The following is a 25,457-nucleotide window of genomic DNA, read 5'->3' on the forward strand; positions in this document are numbered from 1 at the left end:
GCAAACGTTAAGAAGGTAAGAGGAAGCTGAAGGGCTGCAGAAGAAACTGTATGTCAGAGTGTCTCGTGGAACAGGATAAACATGAAATTATCAAGGAAATGAAGTCCGGAAGAAGCCTGCTGGTCTAGGGCTGGCCTCCTGGGAAGGCACGAAGACAGCTGTACCCGTGCTGTCCCCACCGCCTCCCTCTGCCTGGGAAAAGGGGGCATCCTCCAGGGATTGACTCAGGGAGACAGATAAGATGAGTACAAGGGGATTTTTAAAATTTATGATGAATGACTCTTTTCTATTGCCTAACCTTAGTGCAAAGACCAAGAATGGAACGATAGGAAGGTCATCCAGGAGCAATTAGGGGAGGATAGGTGGAGCACAGGGTACAGAGAGAAAAATGAATTGTCAGCCAGCTTGGTGTGCGTGGCTATCCAGGTCACATCTGGAGAATCTGACAGGTCCATAGCAGCCAGTGGAGGTTCCCACCAGGAATTGAGGGGCTTATTGATCTTGGAATGGAAAAGATAAGTATATATTCTTGTATTTTACTTTTAATTAGCAATGTTAATTGTTGTTTTTAACCCCTCCTTAAAATGCAAAATTCCCCTTTGAGTGCACCTGCTTTCAGTTAAATCAATAAATGATTAGACTGAGAATAGACGTTTCAACATGGAAATAATCCTCAAGTGAGCAGACATTTACTGAGGAGACAGAACTCAACCAAACAGATATTTCCCAAGTCAAAATGATGCTATTCCTAAGTAAAAATGTATCTTTGTTTGAAAAGTCAGGGAGGAACCTGAAATGCATATTGCTAAGGGAAAGAAACCAGTCTGAAAAAACTATATATGGTATGATTCCAGCTATATGTCATTCTGGAAAAGGCAAAACCATAGGGACAGTAAAAGATGAGTGTTGCCAGGGGTTGGCAGGAGGGAGGGTGGGAGGGAGAACTGGGTGGAGCACGGGATTTTAGGGCTGTGACACGATTCTGTGTGACACTGTCACGGTGAATACATGACATTGTGCATTTGTCAAAACTCACAGAATGTACAACACAGAGAAAACCCTAATGTAAACTATGGACTTCAGTTAATAATAATGTATCAACATTGGTTCATCACTTGTAACAAAGGTACCACACCAGCGCAAGATGCTAATAGTGATAATAATAACGGGAAAACTACGGGGAAGACTGGTGGGGGAGACAGAGTATATGGGAGCTCCCTGTACTTTCTGCTCAATTTTTCTGTAAACCTAAAGAAACAAAGTCTATTAATTAAAAAAAATTTTTTTTAAAAATCAGCTGTATGGCTGAAAAACCTCTGGTGTTAGAAGAATAAAAACTAAATGATTACACTAAGTGATGTTAGAATAAAAAATAAGTGATTATACTTATTTTGTTTCATTAATAAACATAGATTAAGCCTAATGAACAGTGGGTGCAGTGCTCAGCTCTGAGGGCCTGAGACTAGATAGAATCCCAACCTGCAGCCGTAACAACCACCACATCATTAGCCCAACGACGTTCAGAGTTTGTTGAGCACTTCTCCTATCCTAGGCCCTGAACTCACTGTCTCACTTAATCCCGTGACCTTATGAGGAGCAAATAAGGAAACTGACGTAGTACAATGGTTTGACCAATAAAAAAATAAGTTTGGAAAATTTAAGTAACTTGTTCAAGGTCACCCAGCTGGGAATTAATAGATTCATACTGTACTGAGGTAACTTGACATCCGCCATATCAGAAACCCAGTGTGTCCCCACAGTAAGGGGGAGCCAGGTAACATTCTTTATTCTATTTGCAAGGCTGCTTTGAAGAGTTTTGTTCATAGTGAAATCTTCAGGTAAAGATATTAGAACAAATCCCATTGTAAACAGGAATGAGATATGGTGTTCTGCCTCAAAGAGCTGAGTAACTCTTTTTACAGAAGAAATCTATCAGATTATATAATTGTATTTCTCCATTCAAATAAAAAAAACCCCTTCATTGCAATTATTGTTGTTGCCAGGAAGATAAAAGTACATTAGCACAAGGCAGAACTTTACAGCTATTAAGAATAAAGTACAAAGAAAACAAGTTGGAAAATGAGGTGAGGCTCAAATATGTACCTATATTTAACTTTATATGAATAAGAGCATTAAACTTCACTGCAGCTTGAGGCCGTTAAATCTTTTCCATTATCCTGGGAACATTGTTGCTCAGATCACTTCTAAAATTTATGCAAAAGAGAACAGTGAATGTGGCAAATCAGACAGATCCTTTCTTTCCCACACATAGGTTTCATATAACCATCCTTTTGAAGGTTCGTTGACTCACAGTTATGAGACCATCTTGAACTGATGGAAACTTTCTCTTAAGTAGGACTTACATAGTCAGTCTCCAACAACCAAGAAACACTTACCACCTGTTAGCTGTGTACTAGGAGTTACAGCTACAGAGAAGTGGGGAGTAAGCTCACAATGAGCTGGGAGGCAGGCAAACAGGCACACACACGTGAAAAAATAACAGTAGCTCTCATAATGGAAGCTAACATCACATTCTCCACAGATGGATGACAGAAGCCTTGGAGATGAAAAGAGCTTGCAGCAAGGTTCGCAAAGGTCTGAACCTACAACCAGGAGCAACACCTTTGAAACTCGCAGCTCCTGAATGTTGGCTCCTGTCATCCCTGTCCACCCCTGCAGCCCTCATTGCCGACGGCCTCTTGAGTAACCGAATTTCCTTTATGAAAAACCCGTCACCCATTGCAATCAGTTTTGTCTAGGACACTTCTGCCTTTTCACACCTGAAGAAGTCCCTCCTTTGCAAAGCGGGCCCACAGATTTCCCTGGGCTAAATTACTGTAGAGACCAACTCCTTCCCCTGACCGGGAAGTGTGCAAACACACGTGACCATTTCATGGATAGTGAAGGAGGGCTGGGCAGCTCCTTGCTGTAAGGTGACCCTCCCAGGGCAGGTAGTCCTCTGAAGCAATGGAAATAGACGTCTTCCTATACCTCGAAACCCTCTCTTAAAGGGTGAAAAGTGTCATTTTAAAATTTTCTCCCAGGAGTGATAGAAAATTACTTAGTAGCTCTAATCATGCACTTAAACATAGATGGCAAAGAAAGAAAGTGTAGCTAGACTCCTCATAAAATGCCTTGACTTATTCTATTTCCCACCTAGTCTCATAATAAACATGCTCTGTAGTCAAGTCTGGGAAGTGCTGAAGATTTAGGGCTTTACACTGCAGAAGAAAAATTTTAAAACACTAGAAAATTCAGCAGTAAAAATGTGTTTAGCTTTTCTATAAACACCCACACCCCCCTTTATAACACCAGTAACATTCCTAGGAGGGCTCTTTAGGAAATCTTTCTTTAGAGTCAGAAATGTTCATGAATATAAATACCTATTCAGGATGCTTGGCTGATGGATTTCTTTCTTATGACCAACTATTGTAAGATGATTAGTTCCTGCAAATTGCCCTTCATGACAGAAAGTTCACACACATCCTCTCACTGCCCTCCATCCATTATCTGGAGCCTAAAACAGAAAATTCGATGTATTATGATGTAAATAGAAAGGTCAGTCATGTCTATCAAGACAAGGGCTTGTTAGAGAAGCAGAAACACACCCCTTTTCAGATACTCTGAGTCATCTCCCCAGGGTCAGTTACTTCCTAACTTCTGGAAAAATAAAGGGACAGGCAACAAAGTCCTTGCCATTTTCTGAGGAAAGGAGATAAGGCACCCAATGATGATTTCTGGATGCTGAGAGAATTATTGACTGACTGGGAACTGAAAGGAAGCCCTGCCCTCACCAACCCCTGAACAGGAGTGTGGCTGCCCACAGGTAGTGTCCTGGGCTCCTGGAGCAATCCACAGGAGACCCTGCCATTGTCTTGTATAGCTCCCACGGTCACTGGCATGGGATGCTCATTCTATGGAGGTCTAGTGGTAATGACCCAAAGACCATAACTTGTTTGTCTGCCTTCTGACCCCTCCAATCCACTCTCCACACTGCATTCAGAGAAGTCTTTCTAAAATGCATATGTGTTTACTTCGCCTCATTCTGAGACCCCATTAAAATGATAGTATAAATCCCAAATGGTGAAGAGAACAGGGTAAGGACCATAAGCAGATGAGAGGGTTTAACAAACTTCTGAAATAAGAAGACCAGAAAACAGGAAGTGCTATTTGAGGAAGCAGTCTCAAGGGTCTGCAAAGGGGAAGCTGAGGAAGGAGAGCAGAGAAGATGGAGTGGTTACTGAGAAAAAAGGTAAGAAAGCTGTTGCAGAAGGCACACAAAGGGGTAGGTGGCTGAGGAAGGAACCCACCTGCAGAAACCAGGAGGGGCTCCGGGGTTGGAAACTCCAAGTATCACCACAGGTAAGAATGAGAAAAGGGGTCAAAAAAGAGCAGATTCTCAAAAGTCTATATCTGGAGGAGTCAAACCGTCTAACCTTTCTTACTCCATTTTGAGAATGTTGAACATTCCAAGTCTACCTGTCAGGCAAAAAGCAAATAAACAAACATTTGCAAAATATATTGTTATTGGCTGAATTGTGCCCCCTTGACATTCATATTTTGGAGTTTTAAGCCACAGTACCTCAGAATGTGACTGTATTTGGAGATAAGGCCTTTAAAGAAGTGATTAATGTAAAATGAAGTCATATGGGTGGCCCTAATCCAATATGACTAGAGTCCTTCTAAGCCGAGGAGATTAAGACACAGACATGCACAGAGCAAAGACCATGTGAAGATACAGGTAGAAGATGGTCATCTGGAAGCCAGGGAGAGAGCCCTCCAAAGAAACCAACTCTGCTGACACCATGAGCTTGGACCTCTAGCCTCCAGAGGCGTGAGCAAATAAATTTTTGTTGCTGAAACCACACAATCTGTGGCACTTCGTTATGGCAGCTCTAACAAACTAATACATGTATTTTCCTTAACTGAAATTGAACAGCTCCAGAGAAAAGTCCTCTGTAATGAGATGTTTATGGGTGTCCCCAAAGTAATGACTGATTCACTATCTGATTTCACTATCTATTTCACCCTAAAATGAAGGCTGCTTGGTGACAAGGTCCTTTTCCTTCACAAAGAGTTCCCAATCAGCTTTTTATTGCCTAATTCTTAAATATGAGAGTGAAACCATTCATATAAAGAAATTTTTTAAAATGACCATGGATGGAATAGATAATTCAAGAAAAGAAAGCTTAGAAACTTTCTAGTTAATATTCTTAAAGAAATTTGAGAAAGATATTACGCTATAAAGCAAAAATAGGGGATATGAAAAAAGGATGGAGACAGAATAAAAAGCCTGAAAGTTGAATATATAGTTGTAAAATAAGACTAATTGAAGAGTTGGAGGATATTTAAGAGCCCTCCCAGAAAGTAGAACACAAAACAGAGTCCTAAAGGAGAGAAAATAATAAACATGGAGGACCAATGGAGGAGGAACATCTTATAACAGAAGTCCCAGAAAGAAAGAACAGAGAAAATGGAGGAAATTATCATAGAAATAATGCAAGAGACTTTCCTACACTTGAAGAGCAAGAGTCTCCAAATCAAAACAGTTAAATGAAAAAGTACCCAACATCATTGCAAAATTTCAACAACAAAGAGACGACCCTAAAATCTTCAAGTGAGAATGAGAGGGAAAAAAGGTTCTCTAAAGAAATGAGAATCAGAATGACATTGGATTTTTTAGCAGCAGCACTGTATGATAAAACACAAGGGAACAATATTTTCAAAATTCTGGAGAAAGATTATGTTCAGCCTGGAATTGTATACCTTGCTAAAGTATCACTCAGTTATCTGGGTTATATAAAACCATTTTCAGAAATGCAAGAACTCAGAAAATGTACCTACCATGTATCCTTTCTTAGAAAATTATCTGTGGATGTGCTCTAGCAAAATAAATGCAGAAATCAAGAAGAATAAATCATGTGATTCTGGACAGTGAATTCAATTCAGAAAAACAGTAAAGGCCCAGCAAGACAGATGTGCATCAGATCCAGAAAGTGACCATCTGAAAGCACCAGATTAGGGTGCTCGAGGAAGGGGTCTTATTAAGAGGGGGAGGGCTGGATAGATTACCTGTCATGATAGAAAATCTGGAAAAAAAATGGGAACAAAATTAAGAAGGTAATTCTAGGAAAAACCAAATTGAGAATATAAAAACGATAATTGGTACTTGTAGAAAAACAAACAAGAAAGGAAATATAATCAGAGTCTATCACTTTATTTTGCAATGAACAATCTTTACATTGTTAATAATTAAAAACTACATTGATTTTTAAATTTTAGATCAATCTAGAGTCAAAGCACAGAAAGCGTAGCTATGGTTATAAAAATATGAGCACTGACAATCTAGAAATAAAAGTACAGTTGAGAGAGCCTGGGACATCAAGGTGCAGGAGGGTGTGTGAAAAGCTGGAGGGATACTAATAATCTCATTTTACAATCTGGGGAATTAAGAGACATTGTTTATATTTGAAGGACTAGGAAACAATTCTGTGGATGTATTACTTAAAGGTGCAAGGGTAGGATGTAGAAAAAAATTAAAAAGCAGGTTGTTAGGACGGTGATCAACAATGCGGAATGAATAGAAATTGTGGTACACCTCCTTGATGGAATATCATACAGTCAATAAAAAGCATGTCATTTAGATATAGCAAAATGTTTGAGATGTTATTTCAAGTGGGAAAACATAGATTATAAAATTTTAGTTATAAACTGTTATCTAGTTATTTCTGGATGATAGGCTTATGGATGATTTATCTATACTTCATTCATTCAACAAATTTTCTATAGTTCATCCATTCAAAAGGTTTATTGGGTATCTACCATGTTTTGGCTTTGTGCTTGGGGTTGGAATAATGGCTAAGACAGTTCATAAAGACAGTCAAGTCTCTGCCACACAGTTTACAGTCGAGCAAGGAAGAGACATATTGTACCACTAATGATTAAAAAATGTGAACTTTATGATAAAGGACATCCATGATGTTAGGAGAAGATAGAGCACAGGTCCTAAACTTAATCTAGGAATCTGAGAGCGATTCCTTCAACCAGTTACTTTTAACTTTTAAATGTGTGTGTGTGTGTGTGTGTGTGTGTGTGTGTGTGTTTTAAGCAGAAATTCACAATTAGGAACACACTGTTATCTCCATTATGAAAGATGTATGAGCTTAGCAAAAATTCTCAAGGGAAACAACAAAATATTAACTGAGATTATCTTGAGATTCTGGAATCTGTGGGATTTTGTATTTTGCTTTATACTTTTTTGATTTGTCCAAGTTTTCTACAAGGAGGATAAATGGCTTTGATAATCAGAAGAGATTAATAAAAGTTACTGTTACTGGTTAAGCAATTAGATATTTGTCCTGTCTGAGATCCCTTCCCCAGCCCTACCAATGGAAGCAGAAGGTAGTTACTAATCTAACTGAAGCACAGTTACAGTTACCAAACGCCCTGTCCGCCAGAGGCATTTTTAAAGGCTGTCATTGGAGATGGTAGATTCCTTTCAACAAACATTTCTTAGCAAACTTGGAGACTGTCTTTGTTTTGTCTTTGTCTATGAACTTTGCTAATAGAGGCACATGTTGGCATACTCCTTGAAAGTGAAGGAGATGCAGATGACAGGACTAAGCCCAGCAGTTACCTCTTATTTCTAATATTTCTTTATTCATTGGACTGCTGTGCCATGTCTTTTTAAATTTAACTATATCCTATATTATGTTTTTATTGAAAAATATGGTTTAAAACATGAAGTAATCCCTGTTTTTGTGCCCATGTTTCTTGGATTGTGTTTTTAGGTTCTAAAAGTATTTAAATTGGTTCTCCCAATGACTCCTTTCAAGAAGTTATTCCTACATGTAAGATTAAATCTGTCATGGTGATTTTTGTGGACTCACGTATTTAGTTTACTGCACAGGTAAATCCTCCTCATGATGCTGTTTCTCAAATTATACATTTATATCATTATTTTGAGAATCACATCACTCTTTATCAAATACTTCTGATAAAGTATCACACATATCACATACTTTATCAAAACATCCTTTTTTCCAAGGTGAGCTAAGGTGGAAAATCAAATTAATGCATCTTAAGTTGGCAATGCATTTCAAAACCTCATGTCATAATTACCAGATTCAGCTGAAAAGTAAATTGCAGTGTGTGCACACAGAGATCTAAAATCAGGTGCTGGGGCATCAGCATGCACAAAGAATCTCTGTGTTCTCATGCCTTTGGAGATTTCTCAGTATAAGGAAAGTTTAAGAAAAAGTACTTCAAGATTGGTTTGTGAATATGTTGCTTTACCTAAATCCATCTTCTCACTTCAATTTGTTCATGTGTCTCTACTGGAAAAGGAAGTTCAAAGGGTATTGTATTATGGAAATAATACAGGCTAGTAGTCAAAAGAACTGGGTTCTAATTCTGACTTAACCACTATTTGAGTGACTTCCAGTAAGTCACTTAACCTCTCTGGTTCTCATTTAAACCAAATGATCTATTCAAGTTATTTCTAATGTGAACATTCAGTGATTTGATGAGATCTAACTTTTGGATAAATTGTGGAGAGTAGGGGCTGCTCTTCACAGTCCCTCCTCCTCTGGGGTCTAGCCCTTTTGTTCCTCATCCCTAGTCAGAGCCACTCTGTCCCTAACCAACTACCTACTGGAGGGAAATCTCACAGCAGGGATGCAACAGTGATGAGGGAGCCATACTGAAACAACGTCCTCCATATGGCCCAGTAGGAGAGAGTTCTGAAGGGGTACGAGGTGAGTCAAAGCCCAAAGCATGTTGTGTCTTCTCTGGAGGAACCTCCCCGCCTCCTCAGCTAAAACCATGTTCTTATCCCTTTCCTAATTCTTCCTCTGTGTACATTTACCTGAACTTCCCCTTCCAAATCTACTTTCATCTCCTGATTGACATCCAAGGTGAAATCTGCCAGTGGGGACACAGAAGGGTTCATAAAGGAAAGTAAGCAAAAAAGTTGATATCCATTCCAACTTAAAAGATTAAAAAAGACCACAATAACAAAAACTAAGGTTCTATATACCCTTTACCAACATGAAACACAGCTTTCCTCTAAAGGCTAAACCTCTTTCCATAATGACGGTCTTCTGTTAACAACTCACATCTTTCCCAGAAGACACATTTCTTTCCCTGTTCCCTTAAGTCAAGAGTACATTCCATTGCACAAAGACCCAACCATGGGCTGACTTCTCTGGAAACTGCCAGAATTTCTCCTTCTACCTTCCTTTTGTTTCTAAGAGCAGTTGTGGATTAGTATACACCCAAAATAGGAGTTGAAATACTCATTTCGTCATTTGTCACGTTAGCTACAAAAGGAGCAGAAGAGGAAACCAGAAATGAGGAACTGGAAATTTCTGAAAAACAACTCTGATGGTTATCTAGAAGCTGAATTGAATCGTAGACACCAGAGTTTGGAATTGCATTTTGAATTGCAGAATTAGAGGTAACTGCCTCCCACCTGTATGATAACGTCAATTTAATTTGAAATTTGAGTGTGGTTTTATAGGCATTCCATTCTCTGGTAGTGCCGGAGAGCAGTTATTTATTTATCAGACTCCCATGGAGCACATTTGAATTTGGAAAAGGAAATGATTAAAAAAAACCAAAAAACAACCTGGGTGCTTCTGATATGGATACTATCATGGATGTTAATAGTATTTGGAAGTAAAATGAATGAGGTTACCTTATTACAGGCTCAATATTCATCCATTAAAACATGCAATTGATGAATTCAGCCTGGTTATCAGGCAGTTTAAGCCTTTTCCAATAGAATAGGAAGTTAGAATCAATGCTTCTTTCATTGGGTTTGCATTGAGTAGACTAAATAAGGTTTATTTAACTCATGCAACTCTGACTGGTCCTTTCTCTCCCTAATTTTGGAACAGAAAAGTCCACAATTAATTTCAGACTCTGACAGGAGAGACAAGGAGGAGCAGATAGGTTCTGGGAGAACTTAAAATCTTTGCTGCACCCCTCACTGACCCTGGTGTGTGCCCCTTCATCGTGGGGATAGCTCTTGCCATCATTTAAAAAAAAAATTGAACTGGGTTTCTAGAGACGTACTGGTCTTGCCTCTGCAGACTCATAATTCCTTTATCTGGGATTCCTGGGAGGAAACAGCAGATAGAGACTTAAAAGCCAGATGTCCCTGCACCCGCATCTCCTTGTTTTTCATTCTTATCCAGGCAGAAAGGTGATGGAACACTTTGTCTCTAGCAAAGGGATATTTTCAGATACTGAGGTGTTGCCCGAGACAACTGATCAGAGAAGTTAGGAGGGAGAGTGAAGAGGAGGTTCAGATCCGCCCCCTGTAACTGGGTGCTGCTTTCCCCCACAGGACTGTGCATTGATAGACCTCCCTTCCCTCACACTTTCCCTTCCTCTCCCCTCTCATTTGCTGTCTCTTTTCTGCCCTCAGTTTGGCCTTTCATAGTAAGAGGTCAATATGTTTTCACACTTGGGAAATTTCATTCAAGAATTTTTGTCAATGGACAAGTCATAAGGAGCCCTTCCATTTTAGGGCTCGTTGACGTCACTAAGGAGGCGATAAATATCTGTTGATATAATTGGATGTGAGATTCAGTGTTGAGATAGCAAAAATTCTGCCCCTCGTTCCCTGGCAGGGCCCTATGATTTATGCAGGAGCAGAGGCAGCACGCAATCGAGCTGTCAAGAGAGCGTCAGCTTATTAGGCAAATGCTGCGTGGTTTCTGAAGAGGGTCGACGCTATAAAATCCCACTCCAGGCTCTGGTGTGGAGAAACTCAGAGCCCAAGTCCGTTGAGAGGCTGAAGAGAAAGAGAAGAGGGAGAGAAAAAGAGAGTGGGGACAGAAAGGAGAAGGGAAGAAAATCCCTGAAAAAGCCCCGGAGACGTTCCTCTGCAGAGAGGCGGCAGCGCCCGGCTCACCTGCAGAAGCGCCTCAGAAGGTAGGGAGCGCACAGACGGAAACGCGCCTCCAACTTTGCACTGCCTGAGCTTTCCACGGTGTGCGCCGCGGAGCGGGCTGTCCCTATGCGGGCGTGTGTGTGTGTGCGTGTGTGTGTTTACTGACTGTGCCTCAAGATTCCAATAGTAGCTGGGATGTGGCAAAAGCAAAGTTAGACGGCTGCTCATCGTTCCCCAAACTGCTAGTTACTCCTAGCTGGCTGGGTAGACGAGTCCCCTATCGATCCCGACCCCCGAGAGAAGGACGCAAAGGCACGGATGGAGAAAGGGGAGGAGGAGGCAGCAGTTCTCAATTTGGAGGAAAACACTGAAACATCCGAAATGGGGGGAGGGGTTAGAGCGGCAGAGATCTTTAATTTGTAGATCTTCTCTAGAGCTCGGGGAATCAGTTTTGGGGATCGTTAGAAAGGGGACTCAGGGACAGTCCCTTCAGAGGTCTCAGAAGGAGACGGGTCACCCCAGCCTGCTTCCCATCTCGCTCCAACTCTGGAAGTCCTAGTTCGGGCGCTTCAGCACCGCGGACAGCGCCCGCCCGAGCGCCTGAGCCAGGTCTATGGGTGTCCAGTGGGGAAGACCCCCAAGTGCACCTCCCAGTTGAGCTAAACTCTGACCAACTCTTTCTTTCTCTCTTTCTTTCTCTCATCCCGCCCCTTGCCCACCTCTGTGCCGCAGCTAGCGCCCCTAACATGCGGCTGCCGCTGCTTGTGTCCGTGGGCGTCCTGCTGGTGGCTCTCCTGCCCTGCCCGCCATGCAGGGCCCTTCTCACCCGGGGGCCCATCCCGGGCGCCCGGCAGGCCCTGCAGCACCCCCAGCCCCTGGATTTCTTTCAGCCGCCGCCGCAGCCTCAGCAGCCCCAGCAGCCGCAGGCTCGGCCCGTCCTACTCCGCATGGGGGAGGAATACTTCCTCCGCCTGGGTAACCTCAACAAGAGCCCCGCTGCTCCCCTCTCGCCCGCCTCCTCTCCTCTCGCTGGCGGCAGCGGCATCCGCCTTTCGCCGGACGAGGCTGCCGCCAACTTTTTCCGCGCGTTGCTCCAGCAGCTGCCGCTGCCCCGGCGCCCGCTCGACAGCCCAGCGGGTCCCGCGGAGCCCGGCGCCGAGAATGCCCTCGGCGGCCGCCAGGAGGCACCGGAGAGGGAGAGGCGATCCGAGGAACCTCCCATTTCGCTGGATCTCACCTTCCACCTCCTCCGAGAAGTCTTGGAAATGGCCAGGGCCGAGCAGTTAGCGCAGCAAGCTCACAGCAACAGGAAACTGATGGAGATTATTGGGAAATGAAACGGTGCGTTTGGCCAAAAAAGATTCTGCATTTAGCACAAAAAATAAAAATAATAAAAACAATACAGTATTCTCAATCATAGCATTGCTCTGATACCATTTGTTTATTTTTATATAGCTTGAAACGTAGAGGATGTACAGCAAGAGAGGCTGTACTCCTTAATTAGCATGCACAAAGTGTATTCACGAGCAGTAACAGCAACACAATGTTATTTGTATTGTCTACTTTTAGTTTCCATTTCCAGGTGTCTTTGATGTGTTTTAAAGAGAGTATGGACTCGGGAGGAAACATTTTGAAGAAGCTGATCAGAAGTCACCCAATTTATTTTGTTATGGTCTGAGCCAAAGAGAATGTCATTCTCTTGCGTGGGTGAGACAAAAATCTGTAAGCTCTTTGAATCAACTTTGCCTTGTAAACGTTTCAGTAATAAAACATCTTTCCAACCCTTGGTCAATTTGGTTGTGTAAGAGAATGTAGAATATTTATATTTTTAATAAAAGCTGCAAAGGTAATCGTGACTTTATTTTTCCTCTTCAATGTTTGTAGGGGAAATACTCTCAGCTCCTGGTTTCCTCCAAACTGACTTCAGCACAAGAGAAAACAAAACTCCTTGCATTATTTCTACTAAAAATACAAACATGTCAGTAGCTTAACACAGATCCAGCAAGCGCCTTGGGCTCATCTCTGTACCTCAGAATACTCCCCTGAGATTGAGTTAAATAATTTGGGAAGTTGCTTCCAGCTCCAAGACTTGGTAATTCTGTAAACGGAAGATTGATTCATAATGGAAATAACATTTAACCCTGATTAACTATAAGACGTGAACTAATTGGGGAGGATGAGGAGGGAGGAAAGCAAAGAGGAGAAGGGTTGAGGCGGGGCTTCCTGCAGACTAGAGAGCCAGCATGCTGCATTTTTTTTTTCTAAAAAAAGGCTACTACTTTGGTACCATAAAGTATTTTTTTTCCTAAGCTATTTTCCAATGCCTACTTCTAAGCGGAGAAACTTGATAGCCTCTCCACTTAACTAAATTTAGTTGCTATAAAATTGCAGCTGAGAATATTTTTCTTATAAAGAATATTTAGACTTTAATAACTTTGTTAAATCCCCTCCTCGTTTATGTCTATGCCAATCTTAATCACTTTAATTCTTGGAAATATAAACTATCTCTACTCATTTCTAAAACTGAACAGCACATCTAATTAGTTTTACAATGCATTCGCCTTTGATAGTTTACTTATAACTTAAAAAATTCAATTGAATGTTGAATACTTTGAAATTATTTTGGATATATGAAGATGCTTCTTCCCTTGGGACCCTTGAAATACACTTGACTAATGGATTAATAAGATAATATGAAACACTGAATAAATCATTATAAGACTGAGTTGTTAAAAACAGCATTTATTTGAGTTCATACAGAGTAAAGTTATACTTATGTTCTGAAGGAGGCATTGTGGTGGGACAAATAAAGCATGATTTAAATATATACATATAAATATAAAATGTGAATTGTGTGTGTATATATATTTAAATACATGCAGTTGTTCTCAGTGGTTCACTGATTGGTGCCACAGTGGAAAGTTGAGAAACCAGACAGTTCCTCTTGGGAAGTCTTTTTTAACTAAAGTGTCTGGTATCTGCATATCTAAAGCTAAGATTAGAAAAACATCACAAGACATGTCCTAGGCCTTCAGCCTTCTGGACTGTAAAGTGTCACCAGAGTCAAAGAACATTTCTGGATATACATCCAGTGATATCTCTTATGGAAAAGAGGAAGCCTTTGTGAAACATTTCATACCTTTGGTCAATGATTTACCTTTTGTCCATAAATTGATAAATCAGTCACTTTTGAATTAACACTGAATTTCACTGACCACCTGCATTGTTAAAGGGAAGGAGAGTAAGAGCTACTATGATGTAATAACAAAAGCAATGCCTATTAGAGACGACAGTGTAGTGCATACTTTTCAACACTTGCCACTTGTTACTGACGCACACACACACATACCACACCTACATACCCTTCATAATATTTCCCACACAATAAAAGATTTGCATAAGATCAAGTTTCTGTTTTCAAATATTTTCTGCAACTATTTTCTGAGAGTATTGTTTTCCTTCAAAGTGTTGGATAAGTCATCTGGAATTAAAGGGCTTTGTTGGGCAGAAATCCTGTTCAGAGGTCCCTTTCATCATCTGCATCATGCTAATTTCATGAAGGTTCCCTGTGCCTGTGTGCATCTCAGTCAGGCAGACAGAGGGGCAGCAGCTGGAATGAACATCATTCATTCAGGGAGTTCAACCAGGAAAAGGAGAAGACGTGGCGAGCTGGCTCAGAGTCAGCTCCTGTCCCACTCCCTGAAGCTGCAGCCTGTCCCTGGAGGGGAGGGTTCTCAGATCCAATCTGCAACAGAAGAAACTCGGGATCAGCGGAAGGGGCTCGTCCTTGTTGGATTGTTCTGGTCACTTTTCTACCAAGGAGAAAGGATAATAATAATAATAATAATTACATAGGACATAATTATTATTAGGGATGGAAAGCAAGCTCTGGTTATCTTGGCCATGGCCAAGAGCCATGAAAGTAATTCACACCCATGATCCAGAAGGGGGCAACAGGAATGCATGCAGTGGAGGGAAGTTCTTGGGAAAGAGACCAGGCTATTCCAAACTTTAAAAAAATCCACTTGTACATGATTTACTGAGATGAAAAGCACATTGAAACTAACAGGAACTTTGGTTTAGAAAAGTCTGTGGAATAAATAAAACCGTAATTTAAATGACATTGCTACATCATATGACATCCCAGGGCATATTATTATAATCTCTTCACTGCTAAAGTAAGAATTTCTATCAGGATGTAAATATATACATATATATACATAATAATTTTGCAAAACTGCAGGCTTAATTTTGAGAAAATCATGAATGAAAGGACTTTTTTCTCTAAGCAATAAAATCTAATAACATCAATATTTCAAAAGAGGTATCTATCTATCTTTTATATAGATATCTCTATAAAAGATGTCTATCTTTTATAGATACCAGACAGATACAAATTGTGATTTTGAAATAATTGATCAATTTAATCTCATAAGTGAAATTTATGTTGTTTCGAGTTTAAAAACTGATAACAATGCAATGAGGGACAATCACAAAGAAGTCTTGCTGAAATGCAATTTGAGGTATAAACTCAAACTCCTTACATTTAAAGGCACCATGACAAACACAGCTCTTCCCAGGAGAACTACAAAGACAGGCTAATATATTCTGATGACTTCACTGGAAAATTATCCCACTGGATTAGGAGGCCACTGATATCAAAGCAATGAGGTAGACACGTGCATTCAGCTCAGAAGCCCGGTAATTTCAGGAAGCTGCTGTATGAATGGACAATACTTGGCAGAGGCGAAGCAGAACATTGGTAAGTATGTTGCTTTCTTGCCACTTAAAATAGTTTCAAGTGAAAAAATGAGTGTTTGTCCTGCACTTTACCAGATTTTACCCTAAATATATGTTTGGGGGTAATGTTTCAAATTCAGTAAAATTATCCCAAGTCCTTATGGCTTTGGGACTGTCCCTCCCACTTCCATGTTGCTCACTGATAGAAAGTTAAGAAGGGCCATGAACTCATATTAGCCTCAGGAGGATCAAACTGAGGCACGAAGGAAGAGTTGAGACATCAAGTGCAACGGGGCTTTTTAAAAAGGCTGTTAGTAGATTCCGTTGGTAATGGGTTAGTCACCTCAGTGTCCTGGGAGTTGAGGTGGAATCCATGTCATCCTCACAGAATCCTGTGCCTATTGGCGCACGTCAAACTCTTCTCGTCCCCTCATAGTCACCCTACTCTCACATATCCTAAAACAATCCCAAGTGATCTGGGCATATCATTGATGCGTAAAGTCCTTTTTTCTAACCATCCTATGTGAGTGAATATTGAATCCTGCCTAGATGAACAGACCACCAGGGTCCATTCTGAAGTCTCTTTTCCTTGAAGGGAATTCCTAGTCTAGAGGAAACTTCCATGACAGTTGTTCTGAAATATCTAAAGGGTGAATCTAATTGGGTCAGGTGTTTTCTACAGCAGGATATAATCTTTGTGAAACTGCTTGTGGCTAACAAACCATTTGGGACTGCTTTTGGAGTCTGTCTATATTTTTGTGCTTTTCTGTATGCGAGATTAAAAACTATCTTCCATTCAAAATGTTTTAGCTGTTAATACCCTACAGCTTTCAAAACTTGGTATGAAATAGTTTGGGTTTGCTCCTTTTACACCCCCCATGTTTTCACTCAGTTGTTAGATTTTGCTCCAAATGATGTGGACCAATGGTCTCTTTCAGAGAAGAAAGGCCAGTGCGAGAGTGGGGGCCCAGAGCAGAGATTATCCTGAGCCTCTTTAGGTGATTACAATGTCTCCTGAGCCACCAACCATCTCAGCAAGGAAGTTTTATGCAGAGGCTTAGCCTGGTTTTGAATCCCAGACTAACCACTTACTAGCTGTATGACTCGGACAAGTCACTTAACCTCTGTGAGCCTTAGTTTTCTTTTGTAAAATAGAGATAAGACCCTATTTCACAAGGTTGTTGGGAGGATGAATAAAAAAGTAATATGCCTAAAGCACTTTGCACATACCTCACGTATATTAAGTGCTTCATTTCCTCCCTCCCTCCCTTCCTTCCTTTCTCCATGAAGAGGCTCCTCTGTCAGGCAGAATCACCTGGTGACTGTTTATGAGGAACTATATACAATGGCAACGACCCTCAGTAAGGAAAGACAATTGTATTTGCAATGCTCGTCTTTCCAGAATTGGACCCCATATATATGATCAAATTCCTTTGGCATGTTGTAATCATGGTCATCCACGTTCCTGTCCAGTGCATCTCCAAGTGGCCCAACTTTATATACAGCTCTCTCATAACGGAAGAATGAATTAAAGATTTAGAAATTTCCTTCTATAAGCACAGCCCATTATATCATCAGCAGGCATTTCTCCTACAGCCCTTCCCAGATGGAACTATATATATGAGTTCCTTTAAGTAGTTTCCCTCATGCTGGCTCTTCTCCTTACAGGAAGTGCTATTTCTTGGAAATAATAATGTCTCATGAAGCTGAACAAAGGACAGAAAATGATCAGCACTGATCTCCTCTGCCTGCTTTTGAGTTTGTCCTGCATTCCAGTTTAGTTTGAGGGGTATAAAAAGATGAAGAAAGGATTGTTATTTATTTCTATATTTTACATATTTTCCTCGGTTGACAAAACAAATGAGCAAATTTACAACCATCATTTAACGCTCCTCTCTCACCATGAGGTTTCAGAGAATTTGAGAAATATGAGTTTTAGTCATAAAATAAAATCAAAACATGGAATAGGGAGGCAGCATTTTTCCTCTCCCTCAATTGTGACACTCAATTTGGTCAAGATCCACAAAAGGCCAGCAGAAGGGATGATACACCTTTGCTTAGAGAAAGGACTATTTTTTTCAGATGAACCTGACCAGAAATTCTGGGTATTCATGAGCCAGACTCACTCAGAAATACAAAATTGTTTATTTTTCTTTGATTTCTTTCCTGTTACTACCAAATGTCCTTTGAGAGGAAAAAAATTAATGTTGGATTATGGAACTAGGGTATTGTTTCACTGCACAGAAGAGCAGGGTGGTGAGAGCTGCTTCCATCCAGAGCTGTGTGATGTGCGGGCATCATCCTCGACAAGTTATGTTGTCTAGGACCATTTCTTGTTGATGGGGATTAAGGAGCAAGCATTCTGCCAGAGGCTTGTGGACATGTGTCTCTGTGTGCAGGACAGTTCCAGGTTGTGGACAATGTCTGCTTGGCCTGAATGTGTGGCTGCATGGCATTTTGAAAAACACTTGAATTAGCTGCAAACATTAAAAAGTCAGGAGCAGAGTCAGCCCTGATGGCCTAGTGGTTAAAGTTCAGCATGCTCTGCTTTGGTGGCCTGGGTTTGGTTCCTGGTGCAGAACCACACCACTCGTCTGTCAGTAGCCATGCTGTGGTGGTGGCTCACACAGAAGAACTAGAAAGACTTACAACTAAAATATACAACTATTTATAGTGGGGCTTTGGGGAGGGGAAAAAAAAAGACAGAGAGGAAGACTGAGAACAGATGTTAGCTCAGAGAGAATCTTTCCCAGAAAAAAAAAAAAAAAAAAGTCAGCAGCAAGAATGTGGAGAAATAGAAACTCTTGTACACTGTTGGTGGGAATGGTGTACTTGCTGCGGAAAACAGTATGGTGGTTCCTCAAAAAATTAAACATAGAATTACCATATGATCCAGCAATTCCACTTTGGGGAATAAACCCAAAAGAATTGAAGGCAGGGGGTTACACAGATATTTGCACACCTATGTTTATAGCAGCACTATTCACAATAGCTAAGAGGTGGAAGCAACCCAAGCGTCCATCAATGGATGAAAAGATAAAGTGTGGTGTATACATATCATGGAATATTATTCAGCCTTAAAGAGGAAGGAAATTCTGACACTTGCTACATCATGGATGAACCTTGAGGACATTATGTTAAGTGAAATAAACCAATTAGGAAAAGATTAATACTCTATGATGCCACTTTTATGAGGTATCTGGAGTTGTCAAATTAATAGAAACAGAAAGTAGAAAGGTGGTTGCCAGGGGCCAGGAGTAGAAGGCAATGGGAAGCTGTTGTTTAATGAATTTAGAGTTTCAATTTTGCAAGATGAAAAAGTTCTGGAGATGGGCTGCACGACAATGGGAATACACTTACCACTGAACCGTACACTTAGAAAGGGTTAAGATGGTAATTTTTATGTTATGCGTTCTTTACCACAATTAAAAATTGTTTTAAAAATTAGAAGACTTCACATTAAAATTTGGATTTGCAAGTTCTCTTGACAAAGCAGAAACTTAGGAACCCAGAACCTGCATGGAGAGCGGCCCCTTCGGACTGGGTTCACCTTCTCTCTCGGCAGTGCCCACTGTCCCCTTTCACCTCCTCTGCTGCAGGGCTGGCTGCAGCGGCCATTTATGACTGTACCCGTACAGTTGCTGTGCACAGAGTAGAGTCAAGAGGAAGGCAACCTATGGCATGTATTTATGCTTCCGTCAACACTTCTCTTTTACCTGGCCTGCTTTTTCATTAATGTTACCTTCTTGGTCTCTAAAGGCACACAAGCTTGTTGCTCTTAACAGAAGGCTAGCTTTTAGTAGGAAAACGTCAAAGAAAAGAGAGTAAAATTCTAAATGGAGTCTTTGGCTTGATTTTTGTGCTAAATGTGATAAATTGAAAAAAAAAGCCAACATACTTCTTGTGGCAAGATTCTTGACAATCAAAGCATGAAACTGCCTTCAGTGTTCAACTGAGGCCAGACGTGTCTCTGGGCACTTAGTACAGGGGATACAACTGGGTGCAGATGGGTGAACAGGGTCTTGTTCTGGCTTGGGGACAATACAAGTAGCCCCTTTACCTAAATGCATCTTGCACCACATGATTCACTGAATGAACAAAACTAAACGGGTGCTTTCCCGATACTCACTCGGGCACAGGTCTGGGTAGCCACACTCAGGAGGGAAATTACTTTTTCAGCTGGCCCAAAGTAAAGAGGGAGCTCTGCCCGGTCATTTTGATCAGTACCCAGGGAGTGCCCTCTGGCTGCCTCTAGGCTTCCCAGGGCTTCCACAAGGTGCCAGCCTCAGCCCTTACCCAAATGATCATTCTCTACATGACCCATGATCCTGATCCATTAAAATGTACTGTCTTGTGTTCCATTCCTTCAGGCTTATCCAAGTGATAGTAATTGAACTGATAAACTGAATTGCCACTCAGACACTAATAGATGATAATGGCTTAATGTACACCCCTGCGAGAGAGCGTTTTACCTAGAAATGTCCGAGCCTTATCCTGAGGGATGACTATTGTGGACATGTTAGCCACTATGCAAGGCCACTGAATGGGATATTGGGGGCGGTGAGGAAATTTGTGTCCAGGACTCCATCTCTTCTCTGCCACCGTGAATGCCAATCACAAATGCAACCTGACAGAAGGATCTGGTTACTACTGCACGTTAAATGCCAGTCCTTCTAGGCCAAAGCAAAAGAACCCTTGCCCATTTATAATAAAATCCATTTGCCTTAAAAGAATGTGGATAGGAGGGGTAAGGCTAGACTTGAGGCTGCTGAGTGGGAAAATGCCCCATATCTATCTTGCACCTGCTAGGCTGGGTCGGAGAATCAAAGCCAGATACGGGAAACAGGTGTAAGTAGGAATGCTGAGGTCATGTTTAGAATGTTTACTCAGAAAGACTAAACGCAAGCATGACCTACTCCCCTACTTAGCATTCCTGAACCTCAGGCCTTTGGATAGCGTAAGCTTTATGGATTCCAGTCTGGAAAAGAGAGTACAGCCAAGAACCGAGGCTAGTCATTGATGCCTGAGAAGGAACTGAGGTGCGGCCTGTGACACACAGCCAAGGGTCAAAGCCCAGAAACTCTGTTGGGCAGGTCTGCCATCGTGGGCATTTTTTTCACAAGAATGCAGACATTTCTGCGTGGTGGCAGAACAAGCAAGATGTTAGAAACAAAGCACAGGGCTGTGAAAATGCAGCATGCTCTCCATGAATGCTACAGGAAGAAGGAAACAGGTCCCCCCGAAAAGAGCTCCGGAAGGAACACCCTCACTGAGAAGCGTTTTTTCTTGGGAGGATTTACAGCTGTACACACTGAGGATGGAAGGGACGGATGGAGGGAGGGGATTTGGGGGCCTCGTTGCCATGAACTGCTTCCTTCTTGCTAAGGGAAGATCAGAAAGCACAGTAAATTCCTCAGGCCTCGGAAGCAAGAAGAAACTAAGTTCGCTCACTTTTTGTCAACCTGGAGGAAGACGCAGGGTGTATGCTGTTTGGTTTGTTTTAAACATGGTGTCTAGGAATTGATGGGGTCAGGTGAGGAGCAGGAAGGAGAAGCTAAAAACACTGATATCACAGCCTGGCAAAAACGTAAAGCCAGCCTTCTTCTCAGATACGGACCTGAGGATTCTGTGTCCAGTACAGAGTGTGTATGGCCGCACCCATTCTAAAGGAGAAGTGAGTTACAAAGAACTGCTAATTAGATCATTAATCCTCAGAGATAAGGGCTTCTTTGCCCTGTGTTAGGCAAATAGTCCAAATGGGTTCTCCTCCAGAGCCATGGGAGGTCAACAGTATTACCATGCCCAATTTATAGCTGAGAATACTCAGACTCAGGAAGGCTGAGGAATTTGCTCAAAGCAACTCTAAGGAGAAAGTGCTGAGTTGTTAATAGTAACCGCAAATCCAGAGAGAAAAGGGGCAGCTCGTGCTGGTAAACACATGAGACTCGGGGGATAGGCTGACGCTATCTCTGGAAGTCAGATAGATTGAAAGAAGCAGGTTGGTCAGCAGCCTGGACTGCAACTAAAGGATTGGAGATTGGAGTGCTCTCATTTGCAATGGACAGCCACGTCTGCAAGCAGTGGAGGCCTAGACACGACCTCTGTGCGCTGTGAGGCTGTGCCTGCGTCATGAGTGGTGATTCAAAGCAGAGGAGCCCTTGGTCACACTATTTTTGCTTCGGTCACATCAACCCAGGTAAAGTGGCAATTCACTCACTTTTCCTGGATGCCGGCATGGCCTCCCTTATACACTGCACACACACACTCTGACTTGGTGGACAAGGGAGCACTCGGCACAAAGCTCCCAGCTGCTCTCTGCTCTTGAGCAAATCACTCATGCTCTATGATCCTCCACTATAAAACGAGGAGGTTTAACAATTCCTACCATACAGGGTTGTTGCGAGTTTTAAATGAGAATCTCTACGAAAGACTTTGTAAACGACAAGGCGAAGTACACACATTAGTTACACCCATTGCCACGTGGCATTGGTTTTTTAGATGCATTAACATAAGGGTGGATTAATTCTTTGCTTTGTGGGCTGGAGTGGGGGAAAAGGCATTTCCTGGACATTACTGAGATACATAAATAAAGACAGAAAAAATCCACAGGATGTACAACACTAACAAGAGTCTTAGATTAAATCAGAACAAGAAACAATTTAAAAACACAGAAAGCAAAACTCAACTTGCTGTGTCATAACTGCTCCCTCAGAGAGCTCTCCCTGGTGCCCCCATTACTGATTTCATGGAACTGTACAGCTCTAGGCACAGGTTGCCAGGAGAAATGAATTCATTACAGTGCTCACACACAATTTACACTATATTTCCCTTTTCAAAGTGGATACATCCATTTTAGCTTCCTATTAAAGTGACATTTACTAAAGATGCTATTTGATCCTGAAAAATGTAGTCTATAGCTTTAGTATAGATATTTTTTGGTCCTCTAGAAAGGCCTCGAAAATTGCCAGTTATTAGGATGTCACTTTCCCAGCAAGAAAAAAAGCCCAGAAAAAGAAAATTGCAGTTGTAGGATACAAATGAAAAAGTATTAATAATGTTAATATAATGGCCTCATTAAAACTTGTTTAAGAAAAATCTTACTCTCTCTTACAATTTTTTTTAACATAAAAATGCCTGCATCTCATTATCATAACTTCTTATAATTTCCAGGATTATTAAGTCCTGGACAATGTCATGCAGTACATGCAGCCCAGTCCTGAGCACTGATGAGTTTTGTCCGTATTTTTACCAAGTTGTAAGTCCAGCACAGTCAGGGCATCTGGCACGTCAGCAATTTGTAAACTTGAATCTCCCAATCTGCAAAAACACAAGTAATCGCTCTCACAGGGATTTCTGTTTGAAAATAATTTGACACCCTGAATCCCTCAGTTAAATTTAGAGAATATAGGTAAATTTTCATTCATTTCAGTTTGTTTTGGAAAATTAAATAGATTATTTCAAAGAACATGAGACCTATGGTCACACTCATGGGAAATCATGTTCCTCGTTTCCTGCTTTATTTTTTTAAATGCTCTATAACACCTTGTGAAATTAATCTAACTCAGAAAAGAAGCGTTCCAGCCTTCTAGCCACAGGCATCTCTCACCTCTTGGTCTCTGGTGGCAGCTGGAGTTGATATTTACCCTTGAAATCCGAGTGAATGGTTTGGTCTCACAGGTCATTTGCATGAAAATAATTTCATCTTTTTGCATGTGACAACTTGTGGAGACCCAGGGCTCCACTTGGCTGCTTCTCATTGGAACTTTGGCCTATTGTTCATCCTAGTTTCAGAAAATAGGAATTTGTTGTTGTTGTTGAGTTGTATGAGTTCTTTATATATTTTGAATATTAACCCCTTATCAGATATATGATTTACAAATATCTTTTCCCATTTGGTGAGTTGTCTTTACATTTTGTTGATGGTTTTCTTTGCTGTGTAGAAGCTTTTTAGTCTTACGTCGTCCCATTTGTTTATTTTTTCTTTTGTTTCCCCTGTCTCAGGAGACACTTCCAAAAAGATACTGCTAAAATCGATGTCAAAGAGTGTACTGCCTATGTTTTCTTCTAGGTGTTTTACCGTTTCAGGTCTTACATTCAAATCTTTAATACATTTTGAGTTAATCTTTGTATATGGTGTAAGATAATGGTCTACTTTCATTCTTTGGCATGTGGCTGTCCAGTTTTCCCAACACCATTTATGGAAGAGACCTTCCTTTCTCCATTGTATGTTCTTGGTTCCTTTGTCAAAAATTAGCTGTCCATACTGTTGTGGGTTTATTTCTGGCTCTCGATTCTGTTCCACTGATCTGTGTGTCTGCTTTTCTGCCAGCATCATGCTGTTTTGATTACTATAGCTTTGTAGTATACTTTGAAATCAGAGACTGTGATGCCTCCAGCTTTGTTCTTTTTTCTCAGATTGCTTTGGCTATTCGGGGTCTTTTTTTGTTCCCTATAAATGTTATGATTCTTTGTTCTATTTCTGTGAAAAATGTCATTTGGACTTTGATAGGGATTGCATTATATTATTGCTTTAGGTAGTATGGACATTTTAACCATGTTTGTTCTTCCAATCCATGAGCATGGACTATCTTTGTGTCTTCTTTGATTTCTTTCAACAATGTCTTATAGTTTTCAGTGTACAGGTCTCTTACTTCCTTGGTTAAATTTATTCCTAGGTATTTTATTCTTTTTGTTGTGATTGTAAATGGGATTGTATTCTTGATTTCTCTTTTTGCTAGAACATATGCAACTCAACAACAAACAGCCTGATTGAAAAATGGGCAGAGGATCTGAATAAACATTTTTCCAAAGAAGATATACAGATGGACAACAGGGACATGAAAAGATGTTCATAATTACTAAATTGTTAGGGAAATGCAAATCAAAACCACAATGAGATATCACCTCATGCCTGTCAGAAAAGCTATTATTAAAAAGATAAAAAATAGTGTCAGCAAGTATGTGGAGTAAAGAGAACCCTGGTGCACTGCTGGTGGGAATGTAAATCGGTGCAGCCACTATGGAAAACAGTATGGAGATCTCCCAAAAAATTAAAAATAGAAATACCATATGATCCAGCTATTCTACATCTAGATATGTATCCAAAGAACACAAAAACACTAAATCAAAGAACACAAAAACACTAAATCAAAAAGATATATGCAACTCTATGTTCACCGCAGCATTATTCACAACAGCCAAGACTCAGAAACAACTTAAGTGCCCACTGATGGATGAATGGATAAAGAAAACTGGGTGTATATATATATATATATATATATATATACAGTAGAATACTACTTAGACATAAAAAAGATGAAAATTTTGCCATTTGCAACAACATGGGTAGACCTTGAGGGTATTATGTCATGCGAAATAAGTCAGATGGAGAACACCAAATACCATATGACTTCGTTCATACATGGAAAATAAAAAACAATAACAACAAACAAACACATAGACACAGAGAACAGATTGGTGGTTATCAGAAGGGAAGGGGGGAGGGGGAAGGGCAAAATGGGTAAAGACAACATTTATAGAGCCTGGCTTGAGGACTAAGGTGGCCATGGGCTGGTTTTCCTTGGTGACACTTTCTGCACTGGCCTTGACCTCCACATATTCCTTCTGCTATTTTAGAGTGAAGAGCTCAAAGGTGTGGGTGACCCACATTGTTCCTGAGTTTTGTCTCTGAGCTCATGATATGCTAAATAGGAAGGATCTGGGAACACTTGGGACAGGAGAAGAGACCATCTGCACCTTTTTGTCAACACTTGGGTTGGGAACCTTGGACCTTCTCAGCCAAGAGGACAAGCCCAGT

At 41.0% G+C, this 25,457-nt stretch overlaps 2 protein-coding genes across 8 annotated transcripts in view; one reads left to right on the forward strand and one right to left on the reverse strand.

The window, feature by feature from the left end:
• The window catches only part of CRH (corticotropin releasing hormone), a 200,799-nt gene extending 188,049 nt beyond the window's left edge, over positions 1-12,750 (forward strand). For 2 of the 4 annotated variants that reach the window (XM_070631567.1, XM_070631568.1), the window contains exons 6-9: positions 8,621-8,756; positions 9,321-9,457; positions 10,638-10,941; positions 11,633-12,750. In XM_070631567.1, coding sequence (XP_070487668.1) covers positions 11,647-12,237 — 591 coding nt within the window. In that variant the 5' untranslated portion in view covers positions 8,621-8,756; positions 9,321-9,457; positions 10,638-10,941; positions 11,633-11,646 and the 3' untranslated portion in view covers positions 12,238-12,750. Of the gene's footprint in view, positions 1-8,620; positions 8,757-9,320; positions 9,458-10,603; positions 10,942-11,632 lie in introns of those variants that run through there. The other 2 variants (XM_070631569.1, XM_008522486.2) reach the window with 2 other exon arrangements.
• Positions 12,751-13,626: 876 nt separating this feature from the next.
• TRIM55 (tripartite motif containing 55) overlaps positions 13,627-25,457 on the reverse strand; it is a 45,273-nt gene continuing 33,442 nt past the window's right edge. For all 4 annotated transcript variants that reach the window (XM_070631566.1, XM_070631565.1, XM_070631562.1 and 1 more), the window contains one exon: positions 13,627-14,645. In XM_070631566.1, coding sequence (XP_070487667.1) covers positions 14,523-14,645 — 123 coding nt within the window. In that variant the 3' untranslated portion in view covers positions 13,627-14,522. The remainder of the gene's footprint in view (positions 14,646-25,457) is intronic.

The sequence above is a fragment of the Equus przewalskii genome, chromosome 8 (genome assembly GCF_037783145.1).
Source record: "Equus przewalskii isolate Varuska chromosome 8, EquPr2, whole genome shotgun sequence".
Taxonomy (NCBI): Eukaryota; Metazoa; Chordata; class Mammalia; order Perissodactyla; family Equidae; genus Equus; species Equus przewalskii.